Source organism: Syngnathoides biaculeatus, chromosome 6 (assembly GCF_019802595.1).
Source record: "Syngnathoides biaculeatus isolate LvHL_M chromosome 6, ASM1980259v1, whole genome shotgun sequence".
NCBI lineage: Eukaryota > Metazoa > Chordata > Actinopteri > Syngnathiformes > Syngnathidae > Syngnathoides > Syngnathoides biaculeatus.
The window spans coordinates 5,671,082-5,698,606 of record NC_084645.1 but is presented as its reverse complement, the minus strand read 5'-3'; the positions used below and the strand labels follow the sequence as shown (position 1 = coordinate 5,698,606).

General features: G+C 42.8%; 1 protein-coding gene across 21 annotated transcripts in view; it reads left to right on the top strand.

The window, feature by feature from the left end:
• The window catches only part of ppp6r3 (protein phosphatase 6, regulatory subunit 3), a 111,181-nt gene that overhangs the window by 63,574 nt on the left and 20,082 nt on the right, over positions 1-27,525 (top strand). For 19 of the 21 annotated variants that reach the window (XR_009795527.1, XR_009795525.1, XR_009795526.1 and 16 more), the window contains 5 exons: positions 1,557-1,640; positions 3,335-3,432; positions 5,608-5,662; positions 17,892-18,022; positions 18,763-18,878. Coding sequence is in view for 17 of the 21 variants with exons in the window: in XM_061823707.1 (XP_061679691.1) it covers positions 1,557-1,640; positions 3,335-3,432; positions 5,608-5,662; positions 17,892-18,022; positions 18,763-18,878 (484 nt within the window). In the remaining 4 variants the exon portion in view is untranslated. The remainder of the gene's footprint in view (positions 1-1,556; positions 1,641-3,334; positions 3,433-5,607; positions 5,663-17,891; positions 18,023-18,762; positions 18,879-27,525) is intronic. The other 2 variants (XM_061823710.1, XM_061823714.1) reach the window with 2 other exon arrangements.

The following is a 27,525-nucleotide window of genomic DNA, read 5'->3' as shown; positions in this document are numbered from 1 at the left end:
GGGCAACTGCTTTTTCACGTCACTGTAATCAAATCTAACATATACTGTAGCCCACTCCTATTAAATACTTATCAACCTTGTATTTTAATAAAATTGGTAGGAATTTGTGAGCTGGTGTCACATTCTCATTCACAGATGCAATGTTTTACACGTTTTTATTACTGTAAATAGTCACTGCTAAAGAAGACATGCACACTTAAAATAGTAATGTTTCAACATCATGACTTTAGTTCCCTTTTAATTGAAACAATCTGTTCAGATTTGCATCATTATTCAAATTCTAAATGTAGGCTACACCCAGTTTGATAAAAGACAAATATTACAATTTGCCGGGTTTTGAGACAGTGTGCGTTGTTTTTTTTTTTTTTTTTCTTTTGGACCCGTTTCTGACATGAATTAGGTTTTCTTGGTTGATTAACACAGTCATATTTTATATAGCCTACACCAGGTGTGCTCAATACGTCGATCGCGATCGACCAGTCTGGTGAGGCAGTTTCGGTCGATTGCGACGGCGTGCCGAGAAAAAAAAAAGACATTAAGACGTATTTTTTTTTTTTTTAAACTTTAGCTCACCGCGCATGTGCAAATGACGACAGTACAGGAAAACACGCTGTCAGTGAGTTTCCCCCCATTTTAAGCTCACCGTTAAGAAATTTTAACAAACATGAGTATGGATGCTGTAGTAAAGAAAACAAAGACGTATCACTTTCATACGGAATGAGAGACAGACTTTTTTTTCACGATGCCATTTTCGAAGTGCATTTGCCTCATCTGCCAGTGTAGTGAAATGTGGAACGGCATTTTCAAACTGTTTATGGAAAATACGACACCAACATTCTGCCGAAAAGCAAGCTGGAAATGAGAAAAGTGAACGAACTAAAACCCGGACACACATGCTCACACAGATTGTGAGTGTTTCTCACTGCAGTTGGACGAATCCACTGACATGAGTGACTCAGCCTAGGTGTGCATTTTCATTCATATGGTGTTTAGTGATCATCAATGTGAACTCAGTTACAAAAAATACAAAAAGTTAATTATGTTGTGTAATATTGTTTCATGCAGTTATGCAAGGCACACAAACATACATTTCCACATAATCCTCAATATACTTTAAAATAAATGTGTTTTGCATTTTTATAGTGGATAGTGGGTTGAGGCCCCATAGCGCAGTGGTTAGAGCATTTGTTTGGTAAACCAGGGGTCGTGATTTCGTATCCCACTAGGGCTTACACTCCCCCAGAGGGGTTGCGTCAAGAAGGGCATCCAGCGTAAAAACTGTGCCAAACAAATATGAGCGGTCATCTGAGATGTCACGATGTGGCGACCCATAACGGGACAAGCCTAAAGGAACTTAATTACTATTTTTGTAGTGGGTAGATCTTTGTGACTTGGTCATTCTATTTCATCATTGGTCATACTAAAAAAAAAAAAAAAAAACACCCTCTTCCCGTCGATCGTCAGAGGCTCGATGCTTGAGAAATAGATCTTGGGTTAAAAAAGTCTGGGCACCCCTGGCCTACACCTTTATCAACAATATCAATTATTCTTGTCAGGTGAACACACACCAGATCCAATCCTCGACTGATGATGTTGACTTTAAAGATAGCAGCTTTCACCATGACTCAACTCTACAACAAGTAAGACTGACAAATTGATGAATTTCCATGCATGCACTTATGTACAAGGCCCACAGTCATGCAGAAAAACAAGTCTGCAATCTGTATAATGATTTGTACAGTTGTAATCAGACGTTAACACACACTCAACATTGGGAGACAGTGGCAGCCTTTTGCCCATTATCACAAACCTTCCTGTTTGTCACTGTAAGTGTTCTCTGCTCTCAAACACAAAACTATCCTCTGTCCATCTGGCATCATAAGATTGAGATAAAAGAAGCAACATTTGTTTTGATTGCCCATTAATCAGTATGGTGAGAAAGTCCGTGTTAATAGTTGTCATATAATGTTTGTAAAATTGTTTACTAGGCACAGCACTAATCCGCTGAATTGCAACAAAGCTGTTTTGGTCCACTTGTCAGGTATCTAAATGTATGTGTTGCTGATAAAAGGGCAAAATGTGCAACAAAATGAATTTGCTATTTAGAATATGATTGGGTGTCTGTATTTGCATCTATGATTTGGCCAGGCAGTAGTTTTTCTCTCAGGACTTGGGCCATAGAACTGAAGGGTGATAGTTCAAGTTCTTTTGGAGACAAAGTAAAATGGTAACTGGTTTTTAGATAGATGCTTGTCTGCTTCTTCACTACTGTTGAGAGATGTCCCCATAAACAAGGCCCAACCCAAGAGGCGCAGCACTGTTTGTGTCCCATTTTCACCCTGACATCTCTCCTTGCATGCCTGCGTGTGATCTGGTTCTCTGTGTGGTGTGTCACATATATACAGCAGAGTGTGAGTTGAATTTACAACACAAATATATACATTAAAATACCTTAAACAGGTATGCACAAGAACGATTCCCCCTCGTGATTCTCTGAACACAGTCACAGATGTCCACCAAATTGAAATGTCCAATATTACCAACAGCACAACCGTCACCCAAAGCAATCCATACCAAAAATGGCTGTGGTACCTGGGCTGTGATATTGATAGGATTCATGGCATGATGAGTTTATGTGAACGTCTGGCTGCAGCTTTACTAAGTTTGTAGTTACATTTAACATAAAACATCTCTTGATAGGGAAGTCATTTTAACTGCATACATTTTTGACTGTGGTGCCTCAACAAACTACAAACAAATCTCAATTTTTTCAAGTTACCCAACTTCTGTTGCAAAGTGGATTTGTATGAATGCCTAAGAACGGTGACAGTAATGTTATGTAGGCATTATGTAGGAATATGACTTGTATGATTGTGTTACATGGTGTATTCTTTGCACTGTCACCACATGCTGTAAATACTGCCTATCCTTGTAAAGGCTTGAGAGCAGGGGTCACCAACCTTTTTCAAACTGAGAGCCACTTCTTGGGTACTGATTAACATGAGAAGCTACCAGTTTAATACACACTTCTGTATTAACAAGTCCATTCCAAAATATTGTTTTAATTTTAATTGTGAATGAAGACTGATTATTTTCTTACATTAACTGTCAGCAATTATTTGATATGGTAGGAAACATCAATCAAAATGCAACACTTTATTTCTATGTCTGTGAAAGTTAAATAAATAAAAAAAAAAAAACACTTTTACAACATTTCTAGGAAATGTGAATGTCCCATCACTGATGACGTATTCTTATCACAGGCCTCCGGGCAACATGTTGGTGACCTTGAGAGAGTACATCATTTATTAATATTGGTCTTGGGTTTTGCTAGGCGTTTTCTGATTATCAGATGCAACAAATGACGTCCAGTTTTATTGAGCAGTTTGGCTTCAATGATGAAGAGTTTGCAGATCCTGATGATGTTTTGGAGTGAGTACAATCACTGATCATGTGTTTAAAAAAATTTATATATATATATATATATATATATATATATATATATATATATATATAATTGATGGGACAAGACACTGAAGACATTGCAAAGTTGGCAAGCATGTTATTGTCATATGGGGACGTAACCCCTTGCACTGACAAACAATTGTATTCTGTTGTGCCTGTCAGTCTTTCTGATCACTATAATCAGCTAGTAGTAGTTTTGTATTTTGATTTATCCAAACATTACAAACCACTTTGAAGTCATCAGTGTGCTGTCCCCATACTCTCCAAAATTAGACTTAAATACATACATACATACATGCATAGGCAAGTGTGAAGGACCAGGAAGTGGCAATGATTCGTAAGGGGGAAGTTAGAAAGGCACTAAAAAAGATGAAAAATGGAAATGTAGTTGGTCCTGATGATATACCTGTGGAGGTATGGAAGCAATTTGAAGAGGTGGCTGTGGAGGTTTTGACCAATTTATTCAACAGAATTTGAGGGCAAGAAGAGGCCTGAAGAATGGAGGAAATATGGGCTCCCATTTTTAAGAACAAAGGTGATTTGCAGAGCTGTGGGAACTATAAAGGAATAAAGTTGATGAGCCACACAATGAAGTTATGGGAAAGAGCAGTGAAGGCTAGACTCAGTACTGAAGTATCTGCAACCAACAGTATGGTTTCATGCCTAGATAGAGTACCACACATGCATTATTTGCCTTGAGGATGCTAATTGAAAAGTACAGAGAAGGTTAGAAGGACCTACATTCGGTCTTTGTGGATCTAGAGAAAGCCTATGACACAGAGTACCAAGAGCGGAACTGTGGTACTGCATGCAGAAGTCTGGTGTGGCGGAGAAATATGTTAGAATAGTACAGGACATGTATGAGGACAGCAGAATAGTGGTGATGTGTGCCGTAGGCGTAACAGAAGAATTTAAGGTCAAGGCGGGATTGCATCAGGAATCAACTCTGAGCCCCTTCCTGTTCGCTGTGGTAATGGATAGGCTGACAGATGAGGTTAGACTGGAATCCCTTTGGACCATGATATTCGCAAATGATACTGCGATATGCAGTGAAAGCAGGGAGCAGGTGGAGGAACAATTAGAAAGATGGAGACATGCACTGGAAAGGAGAGTAATGAAGATTAGCCGAAGTAAAACAGAATATATGTGCGTAGATGAGATGGGTGGAGGGGGAAGAGTGAGGCTAAAGAGAGAAGAGCTAGCGAGGTTGGATGACTTCAAATACTTGGGGTCAACAATCCAGAGCAATGGTGAGTGTGGTAAGGAAGTGAAGAAACGGATCAAAGCAGGTTGGAACAGGTGGCGAAAGGTGTCTGGTGTGTTATGTGACAGAAGAGTCCCTGCTAGGATGAAGGGCAAAGTTCATTAAACAGTGGTGAGGCCGGCCATGATGTACGGATTAGAGACAGTGGCACTGAAGAGACAACAGGAAGCAGAACTGGAGGTGGCAGAAATTAAGATGTTGAGGTTCTCGTTTGGAGTGAGCAGGTTGGATATGATTTGAAGTGAGGGACAACCAAAGTTGGATGTTTTGCTGACAAGGTTCGAGAGAGCAGACTTCGATGGTTTGGACATGTCCAGAGGTGAGAGAGTGAGTATATTGGTACTGAGGATGCCAGGCAAAAGAGCGAGAGGAAGACCTAAGAGAAGGTTGATGGATGTGGTGGGGGAAGACATGAGGGCAGTTGGGGTTAGAGAGGAAGATGCATGATAGGCTCAGATGGAAAAAGATGTCACGCTGTGGCAACCCCTAACGGGACAAGCTGAAAGGAAAAGACTATACATACATACATAAGTCTGCCTAGTTATATCGCTTACAGTACAGAAATCTTGGTTTTAGTGTTACAAGGGATCGCGCAACACTTTTCTTGTCAAGTATACCAAACATATAATGAAAAACCAAAACGTAGACAAGCGACCAATAGACACGTAGACAAGCGACCAATAGACACTAAGTTTGAATATTTTTTTTCCTTTTGAATTGTTTTTCTTATATAATATTGCTATTATCATCTTTCTATGATTTAGTATTACCCTACAAAAATGAGGGCTGTGGTCAAAATCTAAATCATTGTATTTATCTTCGAAGTACTGTATTACAAAATGAGCTCTAAACTAATCTTTTTTTCCTCAACATTGCAGTATTCCCTTTGACAGAATATCAGACATCAGTTTTTCACTGAATACAAATGAAAGTGTAAGTACCTTTATTGTTAATGTTGAACATTTTATGTAGATAAAGTGTTATTTCAAATTGTACTCAGTTATGATGTATAAAAGAGTGAAGAAGTCAAGTCTGTAGTCAAGGAGCTGGAAGTTGTGATCAAACTACCTTAAAACAATATTTCATATTAAGTATATTGATGGAATAAAAACCTACCTTCAGGTCAGTGTCCCTTCGCTACAACACGGTTCACTTTATGCGGCCTTGCTATTATTTTTTTTGTGCAACTTTTTTTTACAGTGGAGCAGGCTTTTTTTTTTTTTTCCCGCAACGTATGACTTGGTGAAGAGGCTGGCTCTAGGGATCTGAAATGTCACACCTCTGGCAGGAAGTGAGCTGAGCTGGTGTGTGAGGTCGAGAAGTTCCACCTAGATATAGTTGGGCACGCCTCCGGTCTTTTCCACTCTGGAGTTGCCCACGGTGAAAGGTGCCGAGCTGGTGTCTGTATACTTATTGCCCCTATGCTTGGTGTCTGTATGTTGAGATTTACCACGGTGGATGAGAGGGTAGCCTCCGTCCGCCTTTGGGTGGCGGGATGGGTCCTGACTGTACCCTAACACCAAACAACAGTTAAGAGTGCTTACCAGGGTTTGTACGGGTCAGGGAATTTCTGTAATATCATGGAAAGAAACGTTGCCTTTTCCAGGTCTTGGAAAGTCTGGTAAATAAAAAATATTTAGCCTGTGTCAGGGAATGTCATGGCATTTTCAGTCATTGTGACTTGACTGCTGCGATCGGACTCACAAATCTGCACAGTCGAGCATGAAAAATCACCCGCGTAAAATTTGTTACGAGTAGAAATACGTAGACATTCTCAGCGCACAAGAAAACCAATCCAGCAGTGAACCACAGCCTGACTCCGTGACACCGTCCACCCACGCATTTTGCACAGCGTAGAGCAAAGAGTTAGACATGGTGCTTGTGTTTACGGTCGATAATAATGGTAAAAGTAAAAAAAAAAGTCCTGTTACTTTCATGAATGTCGGGTTATGCGAATAATAGAAGAAAAAGTAGTGCAACTGGACGAGATTTATTTCCCCCGTGGTACCGTGTTTTCCCCTTTCCCCTCTACATGCTTTAGGAAGATATAGACCATCTACTGCTAGCTTTCATCAATGGATTGACAATAGATACCGCTGTAAATTATGCGAGATTATAACAATACATCACGATTGCCGACTGGAATGCTTGTTACAATGTATCGCTATTTTTTTTTCCCAGTAACGTCGATTATGTTGGCCTTAACTTTATGCATTTTCAAAACATTGCGGGTATAGGCTGTTCGTGTTTATTCCTTAACAAGCCAATGCATTTAACTTTACTTCAGATTAAGTTTGTCAGATGAAGAATTTTTATTGATGAAAAATTCCAAATACCGTTTCATATCATGTTCTATTAATCAGGTGAAATTGGAAATTATCATTTCTGAGTTTGAAATTTTTTTCATATTTTAGTTATGTATTTGTTTTTTTATTTTTAATATACAGTTATGTTATATTAATCTGTTAACAAGAAATTTTTAAATCTTTTTTTTTCCCAATTTAGTAATATACTGGTATTTATTTTTGATTTTTAATTTGCAGTTATATTAATCTGTTAATATAAAAAATCCTCAGTCATCGACATCACATCAGTATCATTGGAGTAGCAGTATCATGTATGACTTATCTTTTTTATTTATTTTTGAATTTATATTAGGTTTATTATAAGTGATGTACAAATTTTTATCTATATCATTTTTTTTGTATTTTATTGTTTTTATTTTCCTTCATAATGGATTTCAGATTCAAATTCAGCAAGAAAACAACAACAACAATGAAAATCTGATCAAATCAGAGTTCTGCTCTCGAGCGTTATCTTGCTGCCATGAGCATGATCACCCTCTAATCAATTCAGACTCAACTTCACTGTATTGTGTCATTATTGGACGACTGCAGTGGCTTCTACACCATGTTCGTCTATTAGTCTGGGTTGTAGGCAAGTTTGAAGCCCAAGGCTTGCTTGCATAAAGCCTTCGGAACTGAAGAGTACTCTTACCTTACAACACAGCAGATAAGAAACCACTTACAAGTGTGCTTTACTGCCATGTTATAGTGATAGGACAAGCACACTCAAAGACGGATGGCTTTGTAAAAGCATGCCCATGTCCCTGCTGATTACACTCAAAGCCCATGAGCTTCTTAACAATACTTTTATACACTTGTAATTCTAGTTTATAGTTTTAATAACCATTAATTTCACAGTCATTATGATGCCCCTACTCCATTGTTAAGCTTTGGCACTTATTAGGTGGCAACATACGATCATATAGCTGAAATATTGCTGTCTGCCACAACCAGTCAGTCCAATATTAGTCATGGAATTTTGTATTGAGTAGCTGGAAAGTCATGGAAAATTCATGGAATTTTGATTCTCTGGAAGTGTATGAACCCTGACTTACACTTTTTGGAGTCTTAGTGGGAATGCTGGAGAGCGCTTCTGCTGTGGACTTCATCATTCTGTGAGGGGACTCATCACGGATTGTCCATAACAAACACCATTTTCAAGCAGAACATTGTCATTGTGCACTTGGCACCAGGACACCCTAAGTTGCAGTTCGTTCATCGACTTTGTGGTACTGTCATCGGACTCGCGACTTGCATGTCTTGGACACTTGGGTGAAGAGAGGGGCTCAGCTGTCAACTGATCGCCACCCGATGTTGTGACGGCTCCGATGGTGGGGGGAGATGCTGGTCTGACATGCCAGGCTCAAACATATTAAGAAGGTCTACTGGGAATGCAAAGCTGACTCCGCTGTCAGAAGGAGTTTCAACCCCCAACCCCCAAAAAACGTTGCTCATTGGACATTGAGTCATAGTGAACCATGTTCTGTGCCTCCACTGCTGACATGGCACACCAAAGTTCGGGGAGACTGTGGAGAAAGACTTCAAGACTGCTTTCGAGGAAATTCTGGTCCACCATCTGGCGTCTCAGAAGGGGGAAGCAGTGCACCGTCAACACTTTGTTTAGTGGGGATGGGACTCTGCTGACCTCGACTCTGGACCTTGTAACTTGGTGGGGAGAATACTTCGAAGACCTCCTTAATCTCACTGACTCGCCTTCCCATGAGGAAACAGAGTCTTGATTCTCTGAGGCGGGCTCTCCTATCTCTGGGCTTGAGGTCACCGAGGTGGTTAAATAGCTCCTTGGCGGTCAGACCCCAGGGGTTGCTGAGTTTCGCCCAGAGTTCCTAAAGGCTCTGGATGTTGTGGGGCTGTCCTGGTTGACACGCCTCTGCAACACGTGAGGATCGGGGACAGTGACTCTGGATTGGCAGACTGCAGTGGTGATCCGCCTATTTAAGAAGAGGGACCGGAAAGTGTGTTCCAACTACAGTGTGTTACACTCCTCAGCCTCCCTGATAAGGTCTATTCAGGGGTGCTGAAGAAGAGGGTCTGTTGAGATGTTGAATGTCAGATTCAGGAGGGGCAATGTGATTTTCGTTCTGACTTTGAAACAGTGGACCAGCTCTACACTTTGGCGGGGTCCTCGAGGATGCATGAGAGTTTACCCAACTAGCCTACATATGTTTTGCGGAATTGGAGAAGACGGAGAATCCTGTGGGTGATCCTCGGGAGTGCGGGGTAGCAAACCTGCTGATACTTGTTGTTTAGTAGCTGTTTAACTGGTGTCAGAGTTTGGTCCCCATTGCCTGGAATAAGTCTGACTCGTTTCCAGTTAGAGATGGACTCCACCAAGGCTGCCTTTCGTCCCCTATTCTGTTCACAACTTTTATGGACAGAATTTCTTAGGCACAACTAAGGCATAGAGGGGGTTGTTGTTTTTTTTTTTTTTTTGCCTCTGTATGACACCTCTGCTTTTTGCAGATAATTTGATTCTGTGGGCTTCAGCAAGCAGTGATCTCAAAACTCTCACTGGAGTGGGTCACAGCTGTGTGTTAAGCAGCTGAGATGAAAATTAGCATCTTGAAATATGAGACCATGGTCCTCAGTCGAAAAAGGGTGGTGTGCCCTCTCCAGATCAGGAATGAGATCCTGCTCCAAGTGGAGAAGTTCAAGTATCTTGGGGTCTTGTTCACGAGTGAGGGAAGAATGGAACCGGAGATCGACATGGTTATCAGTGCAGCGTCTGCAGTGATGCCAATACGGTGAATTGTTAGATATAGCTCTCAATTTACCGGTTGAGCTACATTCTTATCCTCACATATGGTCACAAGCTACGGACCAAAAGAACAAGATCCCGGATACAAGCGGCCGAAATGAGTTTCCTCCGCAGGGTGGCTGGGCTTTCCCTTAGAGATCGGGTGAGAAGCTCGGTCATCCAGGAGGGGCTCAGTGTCGAGTGTCCGCTCCTCCGCATTGAGAGGAGCCAGATGTGGTGGCTAGGGCATCCGATACGCTTCCCTGCTGAGGTGTTCTACGAACATGTCACTGCAAGGAGACCCTGGGGACGACCCAGAACCTGCCAGAGAGATGTCTCTCGGCTGGCCTCGGAACGCCTCGGGATCCCCCCTAAACAGCTGGATGAAGTGACTGGGGAAAGGTAAGTTTGGGTGTCCCTGCTAAAGCGACTGCTCCCGTAGGATGGCTTGATGGATAGAATCATTTGTAACTAATCATTATTTGGGCGGTGAGCAAAGGTGTTCAAAAAAAATAAAAAATCGTGAACATTGACTTTCTCCTTTATTTTAACTTTTGCACCCAATCTTTGTATCATTTCTTGGAAGGCTATAACATCAGTGTCACCTTTTTAGAGTAAGTTACCGTTGATATTTACTCTATTTATTTATACTCCTACTGTAGATTTAGACTTATTCATGAGGACTGGACTTCTATCCTGAAACTGCGTACGTTGGTGCTTATTGTATGCCATTGACTGTACAGAATTTAAAACAATTAGCCTTTTCTAAACTGTTAACATTCATGATTACCGCTGGTATTAGTGCACGAGCAATGAACACTTTAGGTCAGGGGTGTCCAAACTACAGCCCATGGGCCCCAGTTGACCTGAAAGCCAGTTTTTATTGGCCCGCAGCAAATATAATTTAATATGGCCTGGACAAGAAGCTTGAACTCAACTCTGCTGAACTTCTCAGTTTCAACACTAGATGGAGCCAGCCGTGGAAATGGTGCTTCTCCACTAAAACTTACGGTAAGCGGATAAAACCTTTATCGTTAGCAGAAATGGCAACAGGACCGAAAAAACACAAAATAGCAAGTGAGTGTAGAATATGTCAAACACTGGAAAAATGAATATTTCTTCAAAGAAATCAATGGAAAGTGTGTCTGTTTGATTTGCAATGAAGATGTTGCTGTGATGGAAAAAGTACAATGTCCGTTGCCACTATCCGACCAAGCATCAGCGCTACGCATTGTACACCGGTGCCGAACAAACACAAACATTCAAACAAATGGCAGCTTGCCTGCAAACTCAACCTTTTTCTTTTTTTCTTTTTTAATTTTTTTCTTTGGGCTAACAAAGTACAGGAAAATGCCACAACAGCAAGCTATGAAGTTGCTCAACGTATTGCCCACCACGTCAAACCGTTCTCAGATTGTGATTTCATAAAGCAGTGCCTCATCAAAATCACAAATAATGTGTCCGTAAAAAGTCCAAGGTATCAACAATGGGAGCTTATCCAGAAATAGTCGTGCAGAGAATTGATGACTTGTCAGCTAACTTGAAACTTCAGCTCAGAGACAGAGCTTGTTCTTTTGATTTTTGCTCAATAGCATGTGATAAAAGAACAGATGCCACAGACACCGCCCAGCTGTTAATTTTTTTTACATTTTAATTTTGTATTTAATGCCATAGTTCATGTTTTCACTGATAAGAAATTGGACTGTTAATTCACTTCCGCTTGTCTTGGACAACTGGATATACACATGTATCTGGTGAGTAAGTCGTCAAGATTAACACGGAAAAGTTTGAAAGCGTAAAAGAGTCTGGACGCATACAAATACTTTGTTGCTGGATCTGTTCGCAATAAATTCCACATACTGACGGGTTAATGGCTCGTGAACACGGAGGCGTGTCCGGCCACACGTTAACCTTTGCCAGAATTCATCAATCTTTTCAGCTAGTATTCAATACAAATACTAATATTTAAATAAATCACCTCTGGTTTTACACAAACTCACATTTATTAACTATGATTGGAGAAAAAAAAAAAGAGGAGGGAGTCGTCTCCACGGAACGTATACAGAAGTGATTGCGACTACACTTAACCTCCGTAAACCTCATGGACAGCTCTGTTCTGCGCATTGTTCTCAAATGAGCCAACTTGGCATTACAAATACTTCTTGGTAATTTGAGATTGAGAAAAATAATTCCTACCTTAATTTTTTAATTGCCGAAATCCATCGATATTTTCTGCTCTTTTCAGATGCTATTCCATAGAATGATCTCTGAATATTATATAATTTTATTTCCATAGGGTGCTCCAAAACTTAAACACAGCAAACGTGATAAATAAAGCAACCATAAGCAAACAATCAGAACGCTAGTCAATGTACGCATAGTAAGCATATTAAAAGAGCATTAAAAGCAAAAAAAGAGAACTATTATAGCTTTATGTACAATTAATCTATGTAATCCAACACCATGTAAAAGAACATGACCCCGTCAACAGAATTGCTAAACTTGACATCCCGTACCATATTGTCGCATGCTTTTGAAATTTTCCAAACCAACCTTTGCTTGCTGAAAAGCCTTTACCTCGAGGGGGGGGGGGGATCTCTCATTGCTGCTTGAAGTTCATCATCACACATTTTGCTTCCTTATTAAAAGTTATTGAAGCAGTTTTACAGATGTTTACCACATTCTTTATGTAGCGCGTCACTTATTCATTCACGGCATAATGTCGCCACAAAAGCGTAACCTCTGCCATCTTTGATTTGATTTTTGCTGATCCATCAGCTTCCTCTTCCTCAGTCACCAAGCCGTTTTTCTACAATCCACAAAAGCCAACGCTGCTCCCTCCTCATCCTCTGTCACTGCACCATTTTTCTACAATCTGCTGTCCACAAAGCGAACGCAGCTCCCTTTTCAAACAATCCTCTTATTTTGCATCTTCCTTTTCATCTTGGGTACTTCAGGGGAAGCTTTAAGATCAAGCACAGCGCTTTGGAGACATTTTGAAGTAGAGAGGTTGTCATGCACACACAGTAATAGTGTAAAAAATAGTGGCGAGGGAGAGTTGCTGGGTGGGGCTTTGATTATGCGCAGCCAATCAGCTCCAAATAGCCTTTTTTTTGGGGGGGGGGCGGTCTTCTAAAAGTTATTTAGTACGTACTGTAAGTCAATCTGGCTGGCGGGGGGACCCACTATGCAATGAAGCCGCAATAGGTGAAGCGCGAAGTAGAGAGGGATTGTGTGTGTGTTTGTTTATATATATATATATATATATATATATATATATATATATATATATATTTGGATCCAGATTTTTTTCAGTACATACAGTCTTATCAAGTTCCCACATAAACATATTTAGTAAGTCAGAGGAAATGTTAATCATTATGACAAAGGCAACTTTGTGGGGCTTTATGGTTGTAAATGTATGCAAATTCACCAACTAGTCACACGTAGTGTAACTCTACATTAAACGTATCAGGTAAATCATTTATACGGTATCAGGCAATAAAATCATTGATCGCGCTTTGAGTGTGAGACAGGCAAGCCGGTGTGTGTAAGTTATAGTAATTTTGCCATCTGATTTTGACTCTTGATTCTGACACCCACACAAAATCCTTTCTAATTCAAAGTGATCCACCAATTATCCGCCATAGTTGCATCAATGAAATCCATGTGTTTTTGATTGTCTGGTGGTGACTGTAAATTAGATAACTAGCCGAAGCAATGCAGTGGTGTCAGTGCCAAGCACATCTTCATTGCGGAAAAATAACAAAAAGAAACCACAATATTGGATGCGTGTGTGTCTGCATATCACCACTAAAGCATTGCCTCACCTTTGGGTCCCCGGGAGGCAGCCAGAGGTCAGACGAATTGGGTCCCCCACCAACTGTCTTTTTTCCCTTTCTCCTCAGGACGGTCCTTGGGTCAACTTCGTGCCATTGTCTCTTCTTTCCACAATGAAAGCATCTTCTTGCACCGTCTGCATCCCTTTCCCAGCCTGAACCTCTTCAAATCTGGTTCTGCAGTGCTTTGCTGTCCATTAGGCTGCATGGCCTATAGGAGTGAGGTGACAGCTCCTAGCAATGGTGTCACTCCAGAAGTCATTGTGAGAAGAAGGGGGAAACTACATCAATGGTCTGTGTGGAGGGCTATGTTGTGGGTTGTAGGAGGCTGTTTGGTTGTTGGTCTTGTTCCAGATTGCACTCTTGTCAAAAGGTGACAGCTCATGACCACAAACTGACATTCTTCTCCCCCATGGCCAACTGGCACACAACAGGCAATACAGTCACTTGCCCAAATATCAGAATGCTTCTCCCCCTGTTTGCAACTATATCTAACAATTAACCACATTTACAGACATACAGTTTTATCTACACATTCAAATCCTTGACAATGGTGTACATTGGGCAGGGTGATGCAAGGGAGATCTGACTGGTGTAGGCTAGCTGCTAATCTAGCTTGCATGCTGCTATGCTTAAGCCTCTTCTGCTTCCTTCTGTTCCGCCCACGGAGCTTCCACTGGAGCTAACCCTGTGCAGGAGTGGGGGTCAAGGACCGTAGTGGGCTCCGGAACATACCGGAGTCACGTAGCACTTCCGTGATCGCTTGATTTATGTCCAAAATTAACAGGTGCACTGTTAATGGTACTGGCTTCTTGTGCATGCATAAAATATATCACACAGATATAACTTTCTGTTGCAATGAGTGTTTATTAAACTCCGAGGACATGTAACACAGTGAGTGGCTACCATAGACTGCTGCAGGCAATAATAGAACAACATAGACAACACAGACAAGGGACCCAACCCATAACACCTAGGAGAGGTGAGACACCTACTGGGCAGTGTCAAACAACCAATCTACATCCCCTTCCTTTAGCTCGTATCCCTGAACATAAACAAATAGCACAGGTAAGTAGAGCACTCTAAACCAGTGATTTCCAACCTTTATACAACCACATATTTTACAACTGTAAAATCCCACAGCACACCAACAAAAGTAAATGTCACCAAAAATGGACCGATTAATTACTGTATGTACTTCCTGCCATCTAATAGAAGATGATTTTTTTGTTCTGTCTGTCATTGTGCCTCACTGGCATAAATAGATGAATAAAGATACATTATTTCTTGCAATACAATTTTTTTTAGCAATTACATAAAATTGAATAACTTCGCCAACACACTGTTTGGGAATCAGTGGTCTAAACATTCCTTTTGTAACTAACACTTAAGCAATAGCTCTCATAGTACCGCTGAAATAAAAATAATCCCTCATACATGAAGACAAACAAACATCTTCAGGATAATGGAGTCAAGATGAATTTTAAGAGAATGAACATAGATGATGTGATGAATTAATTACCACTACCTAACCCAACAAATACTCATTTTAACCATTCATAAATACAATACAAAGAGATTTTTTTTTCTCATGTGTATTTCGGATTCGTGCTGCAGATGCGACCTGAGCGTGTCACGTGTGCACTGCTACTGTTCTCTTTGGGGGACTGAGTACTGCATGCTGACTGGGAGACGGGTGTCTGTTGTTTTTGCAGAGGTTGGTTTGGGCGTGCGTGGTGGGAGTGGTGTGAGGGAAGGGCTCTTCAGAGTGTGGTGACTGGTGTGTAAGTCCTGATCTGGCTGGAGCTGTGGTGGTTGCTCCGCCACAGGAATAATGTGTCGGTGGTTTATCCTGTAATTTGTCCCATTTGACTGGATGATGTAGGAGCGGGGCTCCTTGCTTTTCTCCTTGACAATTCCCAGCTGATCAAATCTCTTGGGTGTTTGCATGCGATCCACCTGTTCTTCTGTTAAAGGCTGCAGTGGATGACTTGACTTGTCATGCTGGTGTTTCAAAGTGAGCCTTTTGTTGAGGAGCTGGGCACTGACGTGCTGGCTGCATTTAGGTGTTGGTTCTAGCAGTTTGGTGCAGACAGGGCTGTGGGGGTTTGACGCGACATGAGGCGCTCTGCTGTTGGATCTCGAGTGACATTCTTGAGATTCAAGATGCTGAGGAAGACATCTGATCCATCTCTGTGAGAATTTTCCATCACAGCTTTGAAGCTGCTCACTGCTTTCGCTGCGAGGCCATAAGATTGTGGGAATTCAGGACTGCTGGTAATGTGGATGAAATCCCATTGTTTGGCGAAATCTTTGAAGCGCTGACTGGTGTACTTACTGTTTGGCATTATCGGAGATGAGGACGTGTGGCGTGCCATGGACAGAAAAGTGTCTATTTAGTTTGGTTATCATAGCTGATGATGTTTTCTGGTGGAGCAGGTCGATCTCAAATGATGAATTTGATGAGCGCGCCATCACATTCGCAAATTTGCATAGTCAAGCGTGAAAAATCAAAATCTGTTACGAGTAGAAAAAATAGATATTGAAAGATGTCGCTTATTTTGTATAGTCTTAACATTTATTTATATGTTTATTTCACAATCGTTAACGAAACAAACCTGCTCCTAAATAATCAGCAGTAACCCGGAAACAGGAAATGCTAGTTAACCGTACAGAGCATGTACAGAAGTGAAGCCAAAAGCACTTCCGTGCTGCTTCACATACGCATTCACGTCGAAAGTCATCAACATAATGATCCATGTCAAAGGAAATTCAGTTACACCAAGGGTGCTCAATGCGTCAAATCACAAGGCAGTTTTGGTTGATCATGTGATGGCATGCCCCCCCCCAAAAAAAAGACAATAGACTATCATCCACTTTGTCGCTTGATTCAGGTGTGTCCAATATGTCGACTGCACACATGTAAAGGCACGTTCTAGCAAGCTGGTCTCCTATTTACGGCAGTCGCAGTGATGCGTCTAGATCTACTGCTAGCTTTCATCAACGGATTGACAATAGATACCGCCGTAAATTATGCTAGATTATAACAATACATCAAGATTGCCGACAGGAATGTTTGTTACAGTTTATGGCTACTTGTTTCTCCCAATAATTTTCTGACTTGCTCAGGTTGTCATTGGTAAAGTTCAGCCGGGCCTGCAAAGGTTTGTTATTGAGCAGGGGGACCTTACAGGCATTTTAATCTTGATTTTATTCCATTACGCCCTTGTTTGTTACCAATGTTTTTTTTTTTTTTACTGTGATCGAGGTACCTTGAGATCATAATCTCTTCCTATGTAGTTATACTCTGATGCCCAACCTTTCACATTTATAATTGATACCCCACGAGGTGAAATCTTCCGAAGAGCCCCAGACTAAGGGGGATTGGCAATCATTTTGTTTATTTTATTTTATAACTATTGCACCAACAGTTGTCTCCTTCTCACCGAGCCTCTTTCCAATGGACTTGAAGCCCAGTTCTGCCTTGTGCAGGTGTACCATCTTGTCCCTGATGTACTTAGATTTCCTTTTTTTGTCTTGCGCATGATGGACAGGTTGGTGTCTGATTGATTGGTTCTGTGGGTAGGTGTTTTTATACAGATACGTTGTGATAGGTGTTTCATACAGCTCACGGGTTTATCTTCGGAGTACTTTCTTCACATATGAGGACTAGTCTGTGGGAGCCACAATTTTTTATTGTTGGTAGTGGATTAAATTATTTGTCAATGAAAGGTCGATACATTTTTGTCTTTTTTTGTCATTTTCTTTGATATGCTGTATCTCACTGTTAACATAAAAAAATAAAAAATCATAGACTGGTCGTGTCTTTGTCAGTGGGGGAACTTATTCAGTGAGTTTTAAAATAATTATTTCCCCTTTTTCTTGAGTACTTATTCATGTAAAACAAAACAAATAATGAAGAATGTATTTATATTTTAAATTTTTAAAAAAGGATTACTGTTTTTGCATGGATGGGCAGATGAATATATTCGTTTATTTTAAAATGAATTAAAAAAACAGTCCTGTTTGCAAACAATTTTTTGAAAGATTTTTTTTTTTTTTGACTGCACATTCTTTTTTTTAAAAGGATGTATGTATCTATTTGTCACGTTTTGTATCACTGCGCTAGTACGTTTTAAAGTTGTCATTGTAGTAAGTTAGTACACAGAGAATTAGTGTAGAATGTTTCTCTCACTATATGATCCTTATATGTATTTCCCCAGGTGAAAGTAGCTATGTTTGAAGCACGCTGTATGGAGAAAATCCAGCAGTTTGAGGATGCTGGTTCAGATGATGAGGATATCTGGAATGAAAAAGATGTCACCTTTGCCCCAGTTGCACAGAGGCGCCCCAGGTCAGTTAAATATTCATGGATTTTGACATGGGAACAGGTTTTTATCCAAGATATGCCTGCACTTTGTGGCATTCATCTTTCCTTCGATTGCATCAGGTCGTTCTGTCCTTACAATTGAAAAACACCCCTACATCATGATGCTGCCACCACCATGCTTCACTATTGGCACTGTATCAAACAGGTGATGAGCAGTTCCTTGTTTTCTCCATACATACTGCTGAGAATGAAGGCCAAAAATTTCCATCTTGGTCTCATCAGGCCAGAGAATCTTATTTCTCACCATCTTGGAGTCCTTCTTGTGTTTTTTTAGATTTCTCCATGCAGGCTTTCATGTCTTGTACTGAGGAGAGACTTCTGGGTCGATGATTTTTGTCTTTCTACAACTTTCTCACACTGCCCAACTGCATCTCTGGAGCTCAACCACAGTGATCTTTGGGTACTTCCTTGACATCGCTCACCAAGGCTTTTCATCCCCAAATGGCCATCTTACAGAAGGGTACCGGTCATACCAAACCTCTTCCATTGCGGTTGTTTGTACATACGTCTGTATCCTTTGCCTTCAATACCTTTTCAAACCTGTGAGGCATTGACATCAGCAAACCTTTCTTGTTTTATATTTTATAAAGCTTTCACTGCAGCATATTTGTTTGTTTGTTTTAGGGAGTTGACAGTTTTGCAGTGTTAAAATCTGCGCAGGAATTTGTAACCCATATTGACTGCTCTATGTGTTTAAACCTCAGGAGTGCAGGGAGCACAGACAGTGAGGACAGCACTGACTCGGAGGAAGAGGATTCCAAGAAAGATGCATATGTAGCGTTGAATCCCAGCAATGAAGACATTATGGAAGTTGAAACAGGTTTGTGAACTTCATCTTTTTTGCAATTGGTATCTTTTTAGATATACTGAAGCTACATTTTTTTTTTGCTTGAATTCTATACAGTGCATCACAAAAACATTAGCACTTCACTTTTTTCACTGTTTTCAAGTATGAAAATAATTTCCTGCTCAAAAAATACATATATATATATATATATATATATATATTCTCGCTTTTTTCTTAAAGAAATCTTATGAAACATGAGTATGGATCCTGGAGCAAAGAAGAAGACAAAAACGTATCACTCATACGAAATGGGTGGCGGACTTTTTTTTCATTTTCATTTTCGAAGTGCGTTTGCCTCATCTGCCAGTGTAGTGAAATGTGTATTGGCATTTTCAAACTGTTCATTGAAAAAACGACACCGACATGCCGCCAAAAAGTGAGCTGAGAATGAGAAAAGTGAACGAACTAAAATTCCAATTGGCCGCACATCAGTCACTTTTCACACATCCGAGTTCATCAGTGAAAGCTGCCGCCGAAGCATCGTTTCGGGTTCGTCACATCATTGTTAATAACAAGAAGTCCTTCCAAGATGGACAGATGGTAAAAGAGGCATAGCTGACTCATTGTTTCATCCATCCATCCATCCATCCATTATGTACTGCTTTTCCGCGTTGCGGGGGGAGTAGTTTCAGCAAGGATACCCAGACTTCTCTTTCCCCAGCCACTTCTTCCTGCTCTTCCGGAGGCATACCTAGGCATTCCCAAGCCAGCCGAGAGACACGGTTTCTCCAGCGTGTCCTGGGTCGTCCTCGGGCTCTCTTTCTGGGAGGACATGCCCGGAACCTCAATGCGGAGGAGCAGCGGCTCGACATTGCTCCCCTCTCAGATGACTGAGGTTCTCACTCTATCTCTGAGGGAGAGCCCGGACACCCTGTGGAGGAAACTCATTTCGGCTGCTCTTGGCTCTCGGCTGATCTTCTTTCAGTCACGACCACCAGCTCATGCCTATAGCTGAGGGTATGAATGTAGATCGACTGGTAAATTGAGAGCTTCGCCTTTCGTCTTAGCTCCCTCTTTACCACAACAGACCGATACAAAGTCCGCATTACTGCAGACGCTGCACCAATCTGTCTGTCGATCACCTGCTCCATTCTTCCCTCACTCGTGAACAAGACCCCAAGATACTTGAACTCCTCTGCTTGGGGGAGGATCTCATCCCTGACCTGGAGAGGGCACACCTCCCTTTTCTGACTGAGGACTATAGTCTTGGATTTGGAGGTGCTGATTCTCATCCGAGCCGTTTCACACTTGGCTGCGAATCGCTCCAGTGAGAGGTGGAGATCACGGCTTTATGAAGTCAACAGAACCACATCATCTGCAAAGAACAGAGATGCAATGCTGAGGCCACCAAACCGGACAACCTCTACATCTCTGCTGCGCCTAGAAATTCTGTCCATAAAAGTTATGTACAAAATCGGTGACAAAGACCAGTCCTGGTGGAGTCCTATTCTCGCCAGAAACGAGTCCAACTTGTTGCCAGCAATGCAGACCAAACTCTGACAGCTGTCTTACAGGGACCAACCAGCTCGTATCAGGGGGTTCAGTACCCCATACTCCCGAAGAACCCACCACAGGACTCCCTGAGGGACATGGTCGAATGCCTTCTCCAAGGCCACAAAACACATGTAGACTGGTTGGGCGAATTCCCATGGACCCTCAAGGGTGTAGAGCTGGTCCACTGTTCAACAGCCAGGACGAAAACCACATTGCTCCTTCTGAATCCGAGACTCGACTTCCCGACGGATCCTCCAGTACCCCTGAGGTGACCTTACCAGGGAGGCTGAGGAGTTTTGATCCCTCTATAGTTGGAACACAACTTCCGGTCACCCTTCTTGTACAGGGGGACCACCACCCCAGTCTGCCAATCCAGAGGCACTATCCCCGATGTCCACGCGATATTGCAGAGGCATGTTAACCACGACAGCCCCACAACCTCCAGAGCCTTTAGGAACTCCCCGGGGCCCAGCCACCAAGGAGCTTTTTAACCACCTTGGTGACCCCAACCCCAGAGATAGAAGATACCGCCTCAGAGCACCCAGACTCAGCTTCCTCATGGGAAGGCGTGTTTGTGGAATTGAGGAGGTCTTCAAAGTATTCTCCCAACCGACTCACAACCTCCCGAGTTGAGGTCAGCACCGCCCCTTCCCCACTATACACAGTGTTGACGGTGCACTGCTTCCCCCTCCTGAGACGCCGGACCAGAATATTCCTCAAAGCCATCCTGAAGACGTTCTCCATGGCCTCACCGAACTTCTCCCACGGCCGGGTTTTTGCCTCAGCAACCACCGAAGCTGCATTCCGCTTGGCCAGCCGGTACCTATCAGCTGCCTTTGGAGTCCCACAGGCCAGAAATACTCTGTAGGACTCCTTCTTCAACTCGACACTATCCCTCACTCAACGTGTTCGTGGGTTGCCACCACGACAGGCACCGACCACCTTATGGCCACAGCTCCAGTCAGCCGCCTCAGCAATGGAGGCGCGGAACATCGTCCACTCGGACTCACTGTCGCTGGCCTCCTGCAGGACGTGAGCAAAATTCTTTCGGAGGTGGGATTTAAAATTCCTTCTGACAGGGGAATCTGCCAGCCGTTTCCAGCAGACCCTCACAATACGTTTGGGCCTGCCACATGGGACTGGCATCTTCCCCCAGGATCGGAGCCAATTCACCACCAGGTGGTCATCAGTTGACAGCTCTGCCCATCTTCACTCGAGTGTCCAAGACATGCGGTCGCAAATCCAATGACATGACCACAAAGCTGATCATCGAACTGCGACCTAGATTGTCCTGGTGCCAGTTAGGCATGTGAACACCCTTATGCCTGAACATTGTGTTTGTTATGGACAATCCGTGATGAGCACAGAAGTCCAGTAACAAAACCACTCAAGGTCTGATCGGGGGGGCCGTTTTTCCCAATTACGCCTTCCATGTCTCACTGTCGTTGCCCACGTGGGCATTGAAGTTCCCCATCAGAATGATGGAGTCACCAGAAGGGGCGCTCTCCAGCACTCCCTCTCAGGACTCCAAAATGGTGGGGACTCTGCACTACTGTTTAGTGCATAAGCACAAACAACAGTCAGGACCTGTCCCTACCTGCAGGTGGGGGGAGGCTACACTTTCATCCACCGGGGTGAACCCCAACTTACAGGCCCCGAGTCGGGGGGTAAGAAGTATACCCACACCTGCTTGGCGTCGCTCCCTGTGGGCAACTCCAGAGTGGAACAGAGTCCAACCCCAATCAAGAGAATTGGTGCTAGAGCCCAAGTGGTGCATAGAGGCGAGTCTGACTATATCTAGTCGGAACCTCTCAATCTCACGCACCAACTCGGGCTCCTTCCTTGCCAAAGAGGTGATATTCCATGTCCGTAGATCTAGTTTCTGTAGCCGGGGATCGGATCGCCAAGGTCCCCGCCATTGCCCACTGCCCAGCTTACATTGCGCCCGATTATGGGCCCTCTCACAGGTGGTCAGTCCATGGGAAGGGGGACCCATGTTACCCTTTCGGGCTGTGCCCAGCCGAGCCCCATTGGTGAAGGCCCAGCCAACAGGCACTCGCCTTCGAGCCCCACCTCCAGGCCTGGCTCCAGAGGGGGGCCCCGGTGACCCGCGTCCGGGCAAGGGAAACTAAGATCAGTCATTATATTCATTATAGGGGTTTTGGAGTTGTATTTTGTCAGGTCCCTCACCTAGGACCTGTTTGCCATGGGTGACGCTACCAGGGGTCATGAAGCCCCAGACAACTTTGCTCCTAGGATCATCGGGACACTCAAACCCCTCCACTAAGATAAGGCTGAAGGAGGAGGACTTATTGTTTCGATCTTTTAAAAATAAGGCGGAAATATTATTAATAATAATAATAATCTTCAAAAAAAGGTCTACCGCTGTTAAGGAGTACAACCCCCAAAACAGTTTGGTGGACACCAACAGTGAGGGATGTTGTCAAGCTGAAGGAGAAGTCCTATCGGGCATTTTTGGCTTGTGGGACTCCTGAGGCAGCTGATTGGTACGGCTGGCCAAGCGGGCTGCAGCTCCGGTGGTCACAAAGGCAAAAACCCAGGCATGGGAGGAGTTCGTTGAGGCCATGGAGAACGACTTCAAGACAGTTTCGAGGAAATTCTGGTCCACTGTCCGGCGTCTTGGGCGGGGGAAACGGTGCACCGTCAACACTGTGTATCGTTGGCATGGGGCACTGCTGACATCCACTCGGGTTGTTGTGAGTCGGTGGGGAGAATACTTTGAAGACCTCCTCAATTCAACACGCCTTCCCATGAGGAAGCTGAGTCTGGATTCACCGAGGCGGGCTCTTCTATTTCTAGGGTTGAGGTCACCGAATTGGTTAAAAAGCTCCTTGGTGGCAGGGCCCTGGGGGTGGATGAGATTCTCCTCGAGTTCCTAAAGGCTCTGAATGTTGTGGGGCTGTCCTGGTTGACACGCGTCTGCAACATCGCATAGACATCGGCGTGTGAAGCAGCTGGGATGAGAATCAACACCTCCAAATCTGAGAAAGGGTGGCATGCCCTCTCTGGCTTGGGGATAAGATCCTTCCCCAAGTGGAGGAGTTCTAGGGTCTTGTTCACAAGTGAGGGAAGAATGTAGCAGGAGATCGACAGATGGATCGGTGCAGCGTCTGCAACGGTGTGGACTTTGTATCGGTCTGTTGCAGGGTTCGCACGCGGCCCTAAAAATCCCTAAAAACCCCTAAATTTTCGAAGGTGCATTTTGGGGCTCCTAAAAGTCCTTAAAATCCGCAAAAACCGATCAAGCCCCTAAAAAGGCCTGAAATTAAAAAAAATCAAAGGCAGGACCTCTAAAATTCTCCCTTCAAATTTTTTTTTAATAAAATCTTTTATTTTAAAAAAAAATCCATCTGGCGTCCAAAACAGCCGGAAATTGCCAACGGAAGTCACCGTGTTGACAACGAGTCGCCATCTTGTCGATATCCCATTGTACACTCGACTGTGCGCCAGTCATCTGCCCTGTGGTAAAGAGGGAGCTAAGTCGAAAGGCAAAGCTCTCAATTTACCAGTCGATCTACGTTCCAACCTTCACCTATGGTTATGAGCTGTGGGTTGTGACCGAAAGAACAAGATCCCGGATACAAGCGACCGAAATGAGTTTCATCCGCATTGTTTCCGGGCTCTCCCTTAGAGATAGGGTGAGAATCTCCGTCGAAGTAGTGACGAGCAGCTACTCCTCCGGATTGAGAGGAACCAGATGAGGTGGCTGCGGCATCTGATTCAGATGCCTCCCTGGTGAGGTGTTCCTCACGAGGTGTCATTCATTCCGGTTTACTCGGTTGTTGAAGATCATAAACGCACAACCATGAGCCTACTTTATTTTTGTGTCAAAATGCCAGCTGCTCAAGTGAAATTGCATGATAGGTTTTAGACACCAGTAGCTTCCTCCTTTGTGTTCTAACAACTTTTTTTATTTTATTAATTTAATTTACCTTCTTGAGCCTTCTGGACTGTGCATGTTGCAGTCATCTTTACAGAACTACTACCACACCTTGCAACACTTCAGTTCAGGAACAGTGCTGAACCTTTCTCAGGGTTCGCACGCATCCCTAAAAGTCCCTAAAAACCCCTAAATTTTCGAAGGTGCATTTAGCGGCTCCTAAAGGTCCTTAAAATCCGCAAAAAACGGTCAAGCCCCTAAAAAGGCCTTAAATTATAAAAAATCAAAGGGAGGACCTCTACCGCCAAGATTCTCCCGAAAAAAAAATTATCTTTTATTTTAAAAAAATAGCGATCTGTCTGGCGTCTAAAACAGCCGGAAATTGTCAATGGAACTCACCGTGTTGACAACGAGTCGGCATCTTGTCGTTGATATTCCATTGTTCGTTTCCGTGAGTCGGCATTTCACTTCGTCTTCGTTACGTCTTTCATCGATCCAACTTGTATCATGGGGAAGTGCATTTTTCAAGATGCTTGGGTTGAAAGTAAGGAGTTTGGAAGGTGGGTTCGTCAAGATGCAAAAGATCGGCACATGTTTTACTGCCATCTGTGCAAGCAGAGCTACCAGCTAGGAAAGATGGGCGTCAAAGCGGTGGAGTCGCACCGGGAAAAAAAGGAGACACGCTGATTTGGCGAAGACTCTCTCATCTTCTGTTGGTATGAATCTGTTTCTAAAATATCAAGATAGTGAAGCATCAACTTCAGGCAGTGGTACTAGCAGTGCATGCACACCTACAGTTGTCCAACCATTGACTTCAACCAGCCAGAAGTCAGGCTCTATGAACGTAGTTCAATACACGAAGGTGGGCTCGTAAGGCAGAGATCGTGTGGACTTTAAAAATGATCTGCAGCCATTACAGTTACAAATCTTGTGAAAATAATTCGAAAGTGTTTGCAGTCATGTTCCCAGACAGTGACATTGCTAAAAACTACCACTGTGGGGAAAGGAAGACTTCGTACCTGGCTACATTTGGCATCGCTGCCCACTTTTCATCTCTACTGCCTCAAAGCCAAAAAAGCCAGTATAGAGACTGACATATCTACGCTTATTGAGAAGGCTGACAGTCTGTGTGAGGAGGCAGAAGATAAGAGGAATCTGAGGTTTATCACCGAGCCCAATGCACTCAGAGGCAGAGCAAAGGACAAGAGAGCCTCTTTGGCACCTCTGCAGCAGCAAATAGAGGAGGCACTGGGTAGGCTCAAGGAGCTAGAATAGGGGTGCTGAGACAGACATCAGTAGAAGACATTTGTGTATATAGTTGCAATTGTAGTTAGAATCAGTTTTTCTGTATACTGTTATGTGAAGACGTTGACAATGGTCATATCAATGAGAACTACGACAAGGGGCGACAGGTGATCACTGTCACAGGTACTGAGGTACTGGAACCTTTGATGAACCAAGAACAGCCGATGGCACCATTGGGTGAGTCTTTTTTCCTTACTCTAGATTTCCCACGATGGCCCTAAATTTTTCGTGTCGACCCTAAATTTTTTCCGTTTCAGCCCTAAACTTTTCGTGTCAGCCCCTAAGAATGGCCCTAAAAAGCCCTTAAATTTTTTGGGTCTGACTGAGTATGAACCCTGCTTTCTGTTAATAGAGAATTTCTCTCACCATTGAATGATTGGTTGAGACATTCGGGAACCGTACCAAGACCACAGTCAGAAGCTTTACTGTGTGGCTCAATGATGCTGGCCTTTTCATGAAACCTGTGTACTCCCAAGACTGTTTTTAGTGGACAGATTGTCAAATGTTCAGGGATGGAGCTACATAGGAAAGAGAATTGGACCTGCAGGAATACAGTAATCCGTCATTTTTCACGGTTAATTGGTACCAGAACCACTCATGAAAAAGTAATTAACCGCGAAGTAGCGAGGGGTGTATGTTTATATAAGTACGAGTGTTTTTAAATATGTAAACAGTATGTGTTTTGCACATTTGAGACAAAAAGAGGTATTTAGTTAAATCTTTAATTATAAAACCTTATAAATATAATTTTTACAGTTTTATAAATATAAATGATAAAACACTATTATATTACTGTGTAGTTACCATTCATCACTCGGAGACTTCTGCTGAAGTTGCCGTGTGGGTACCAGAATTTTTAATCAACAATACAGCATTTAAACTTTGCCGACTTAAGACAAATATTACATTACAAGTGACTAGTTAAACAATAACGATAAAATATCATTTCTATCACGGTACAGAAAGTCACAAATAAACCAAACATGTGATGTCTTCCCTTGTAGCACAGAGTGTCTGCGGCACATTGTTGTGACGTCACTTCTGGCTTGCTGCTGTTATACACTTCCATTTCGTTGGTTTGGTGCCCCCTCCTCAACGAGGAACTTTTGCTCTCGAGGAGAATACAGGATGTGTCTCTCTCACCATCACCAGCCCGTTTTGACTGTGTTACCACAAATCCTCCTTTTTTTATTTTCTTAGGGGGGTCCAAAACGTAACAAACACAGCAAACTTGATACACAAAGCAACTGTGAGTCAATGTAAGCATTTTAAGCATAGCTAAAGAGCATTTAAAGCAAAACAAGAGGAAAAAGAAAAGAGAAGTTTTTGTACAATTAATCCATTTAATCTAACACCCTGTACAAGGACATAATGTTGTCAACATAATTGCTAAACTCGACAGCTCGTACCATATTGTCGCACCCTTCTGAAAATTTTCAAAGCAACCTTTGCTTACCGAAAGCCTCATCCTCGAGGAGTTGAATGCTTCATTGCAGCTTCAGCTTAATGTTTAAAAAAAAAAACGCAATTCATTGAATCCACAATAAGTGACCCGCGAAGCAGAGAGAGATTACTGTACACTTCATCCATCCTGGGCTTTATTTATAAATGTGCTGATATTTTTTCCCACCAAGACATGGTGTGTTTACCTGAACCAGAAGCCCTGGCTGAATGCAGAGTTGACGGCACTGCTGGTTAGCTAGGGTTGCTTTTTTTAGGGCGGGGGATGCGTCAGCACTCTAGATACTGATACTAACTATGAACGACTGCTAAGAGTTTGGTGCAGATGTCAGCAAACTTAAAAACTATGGGAACATTTTTACACCATATAGACATCTTCTTTTCACGTGAATGTTCTTTATATTTAGTTGGGCGATACAGCAATATTCAGTATATCGTGAGGACCATAGAAAATTGTCT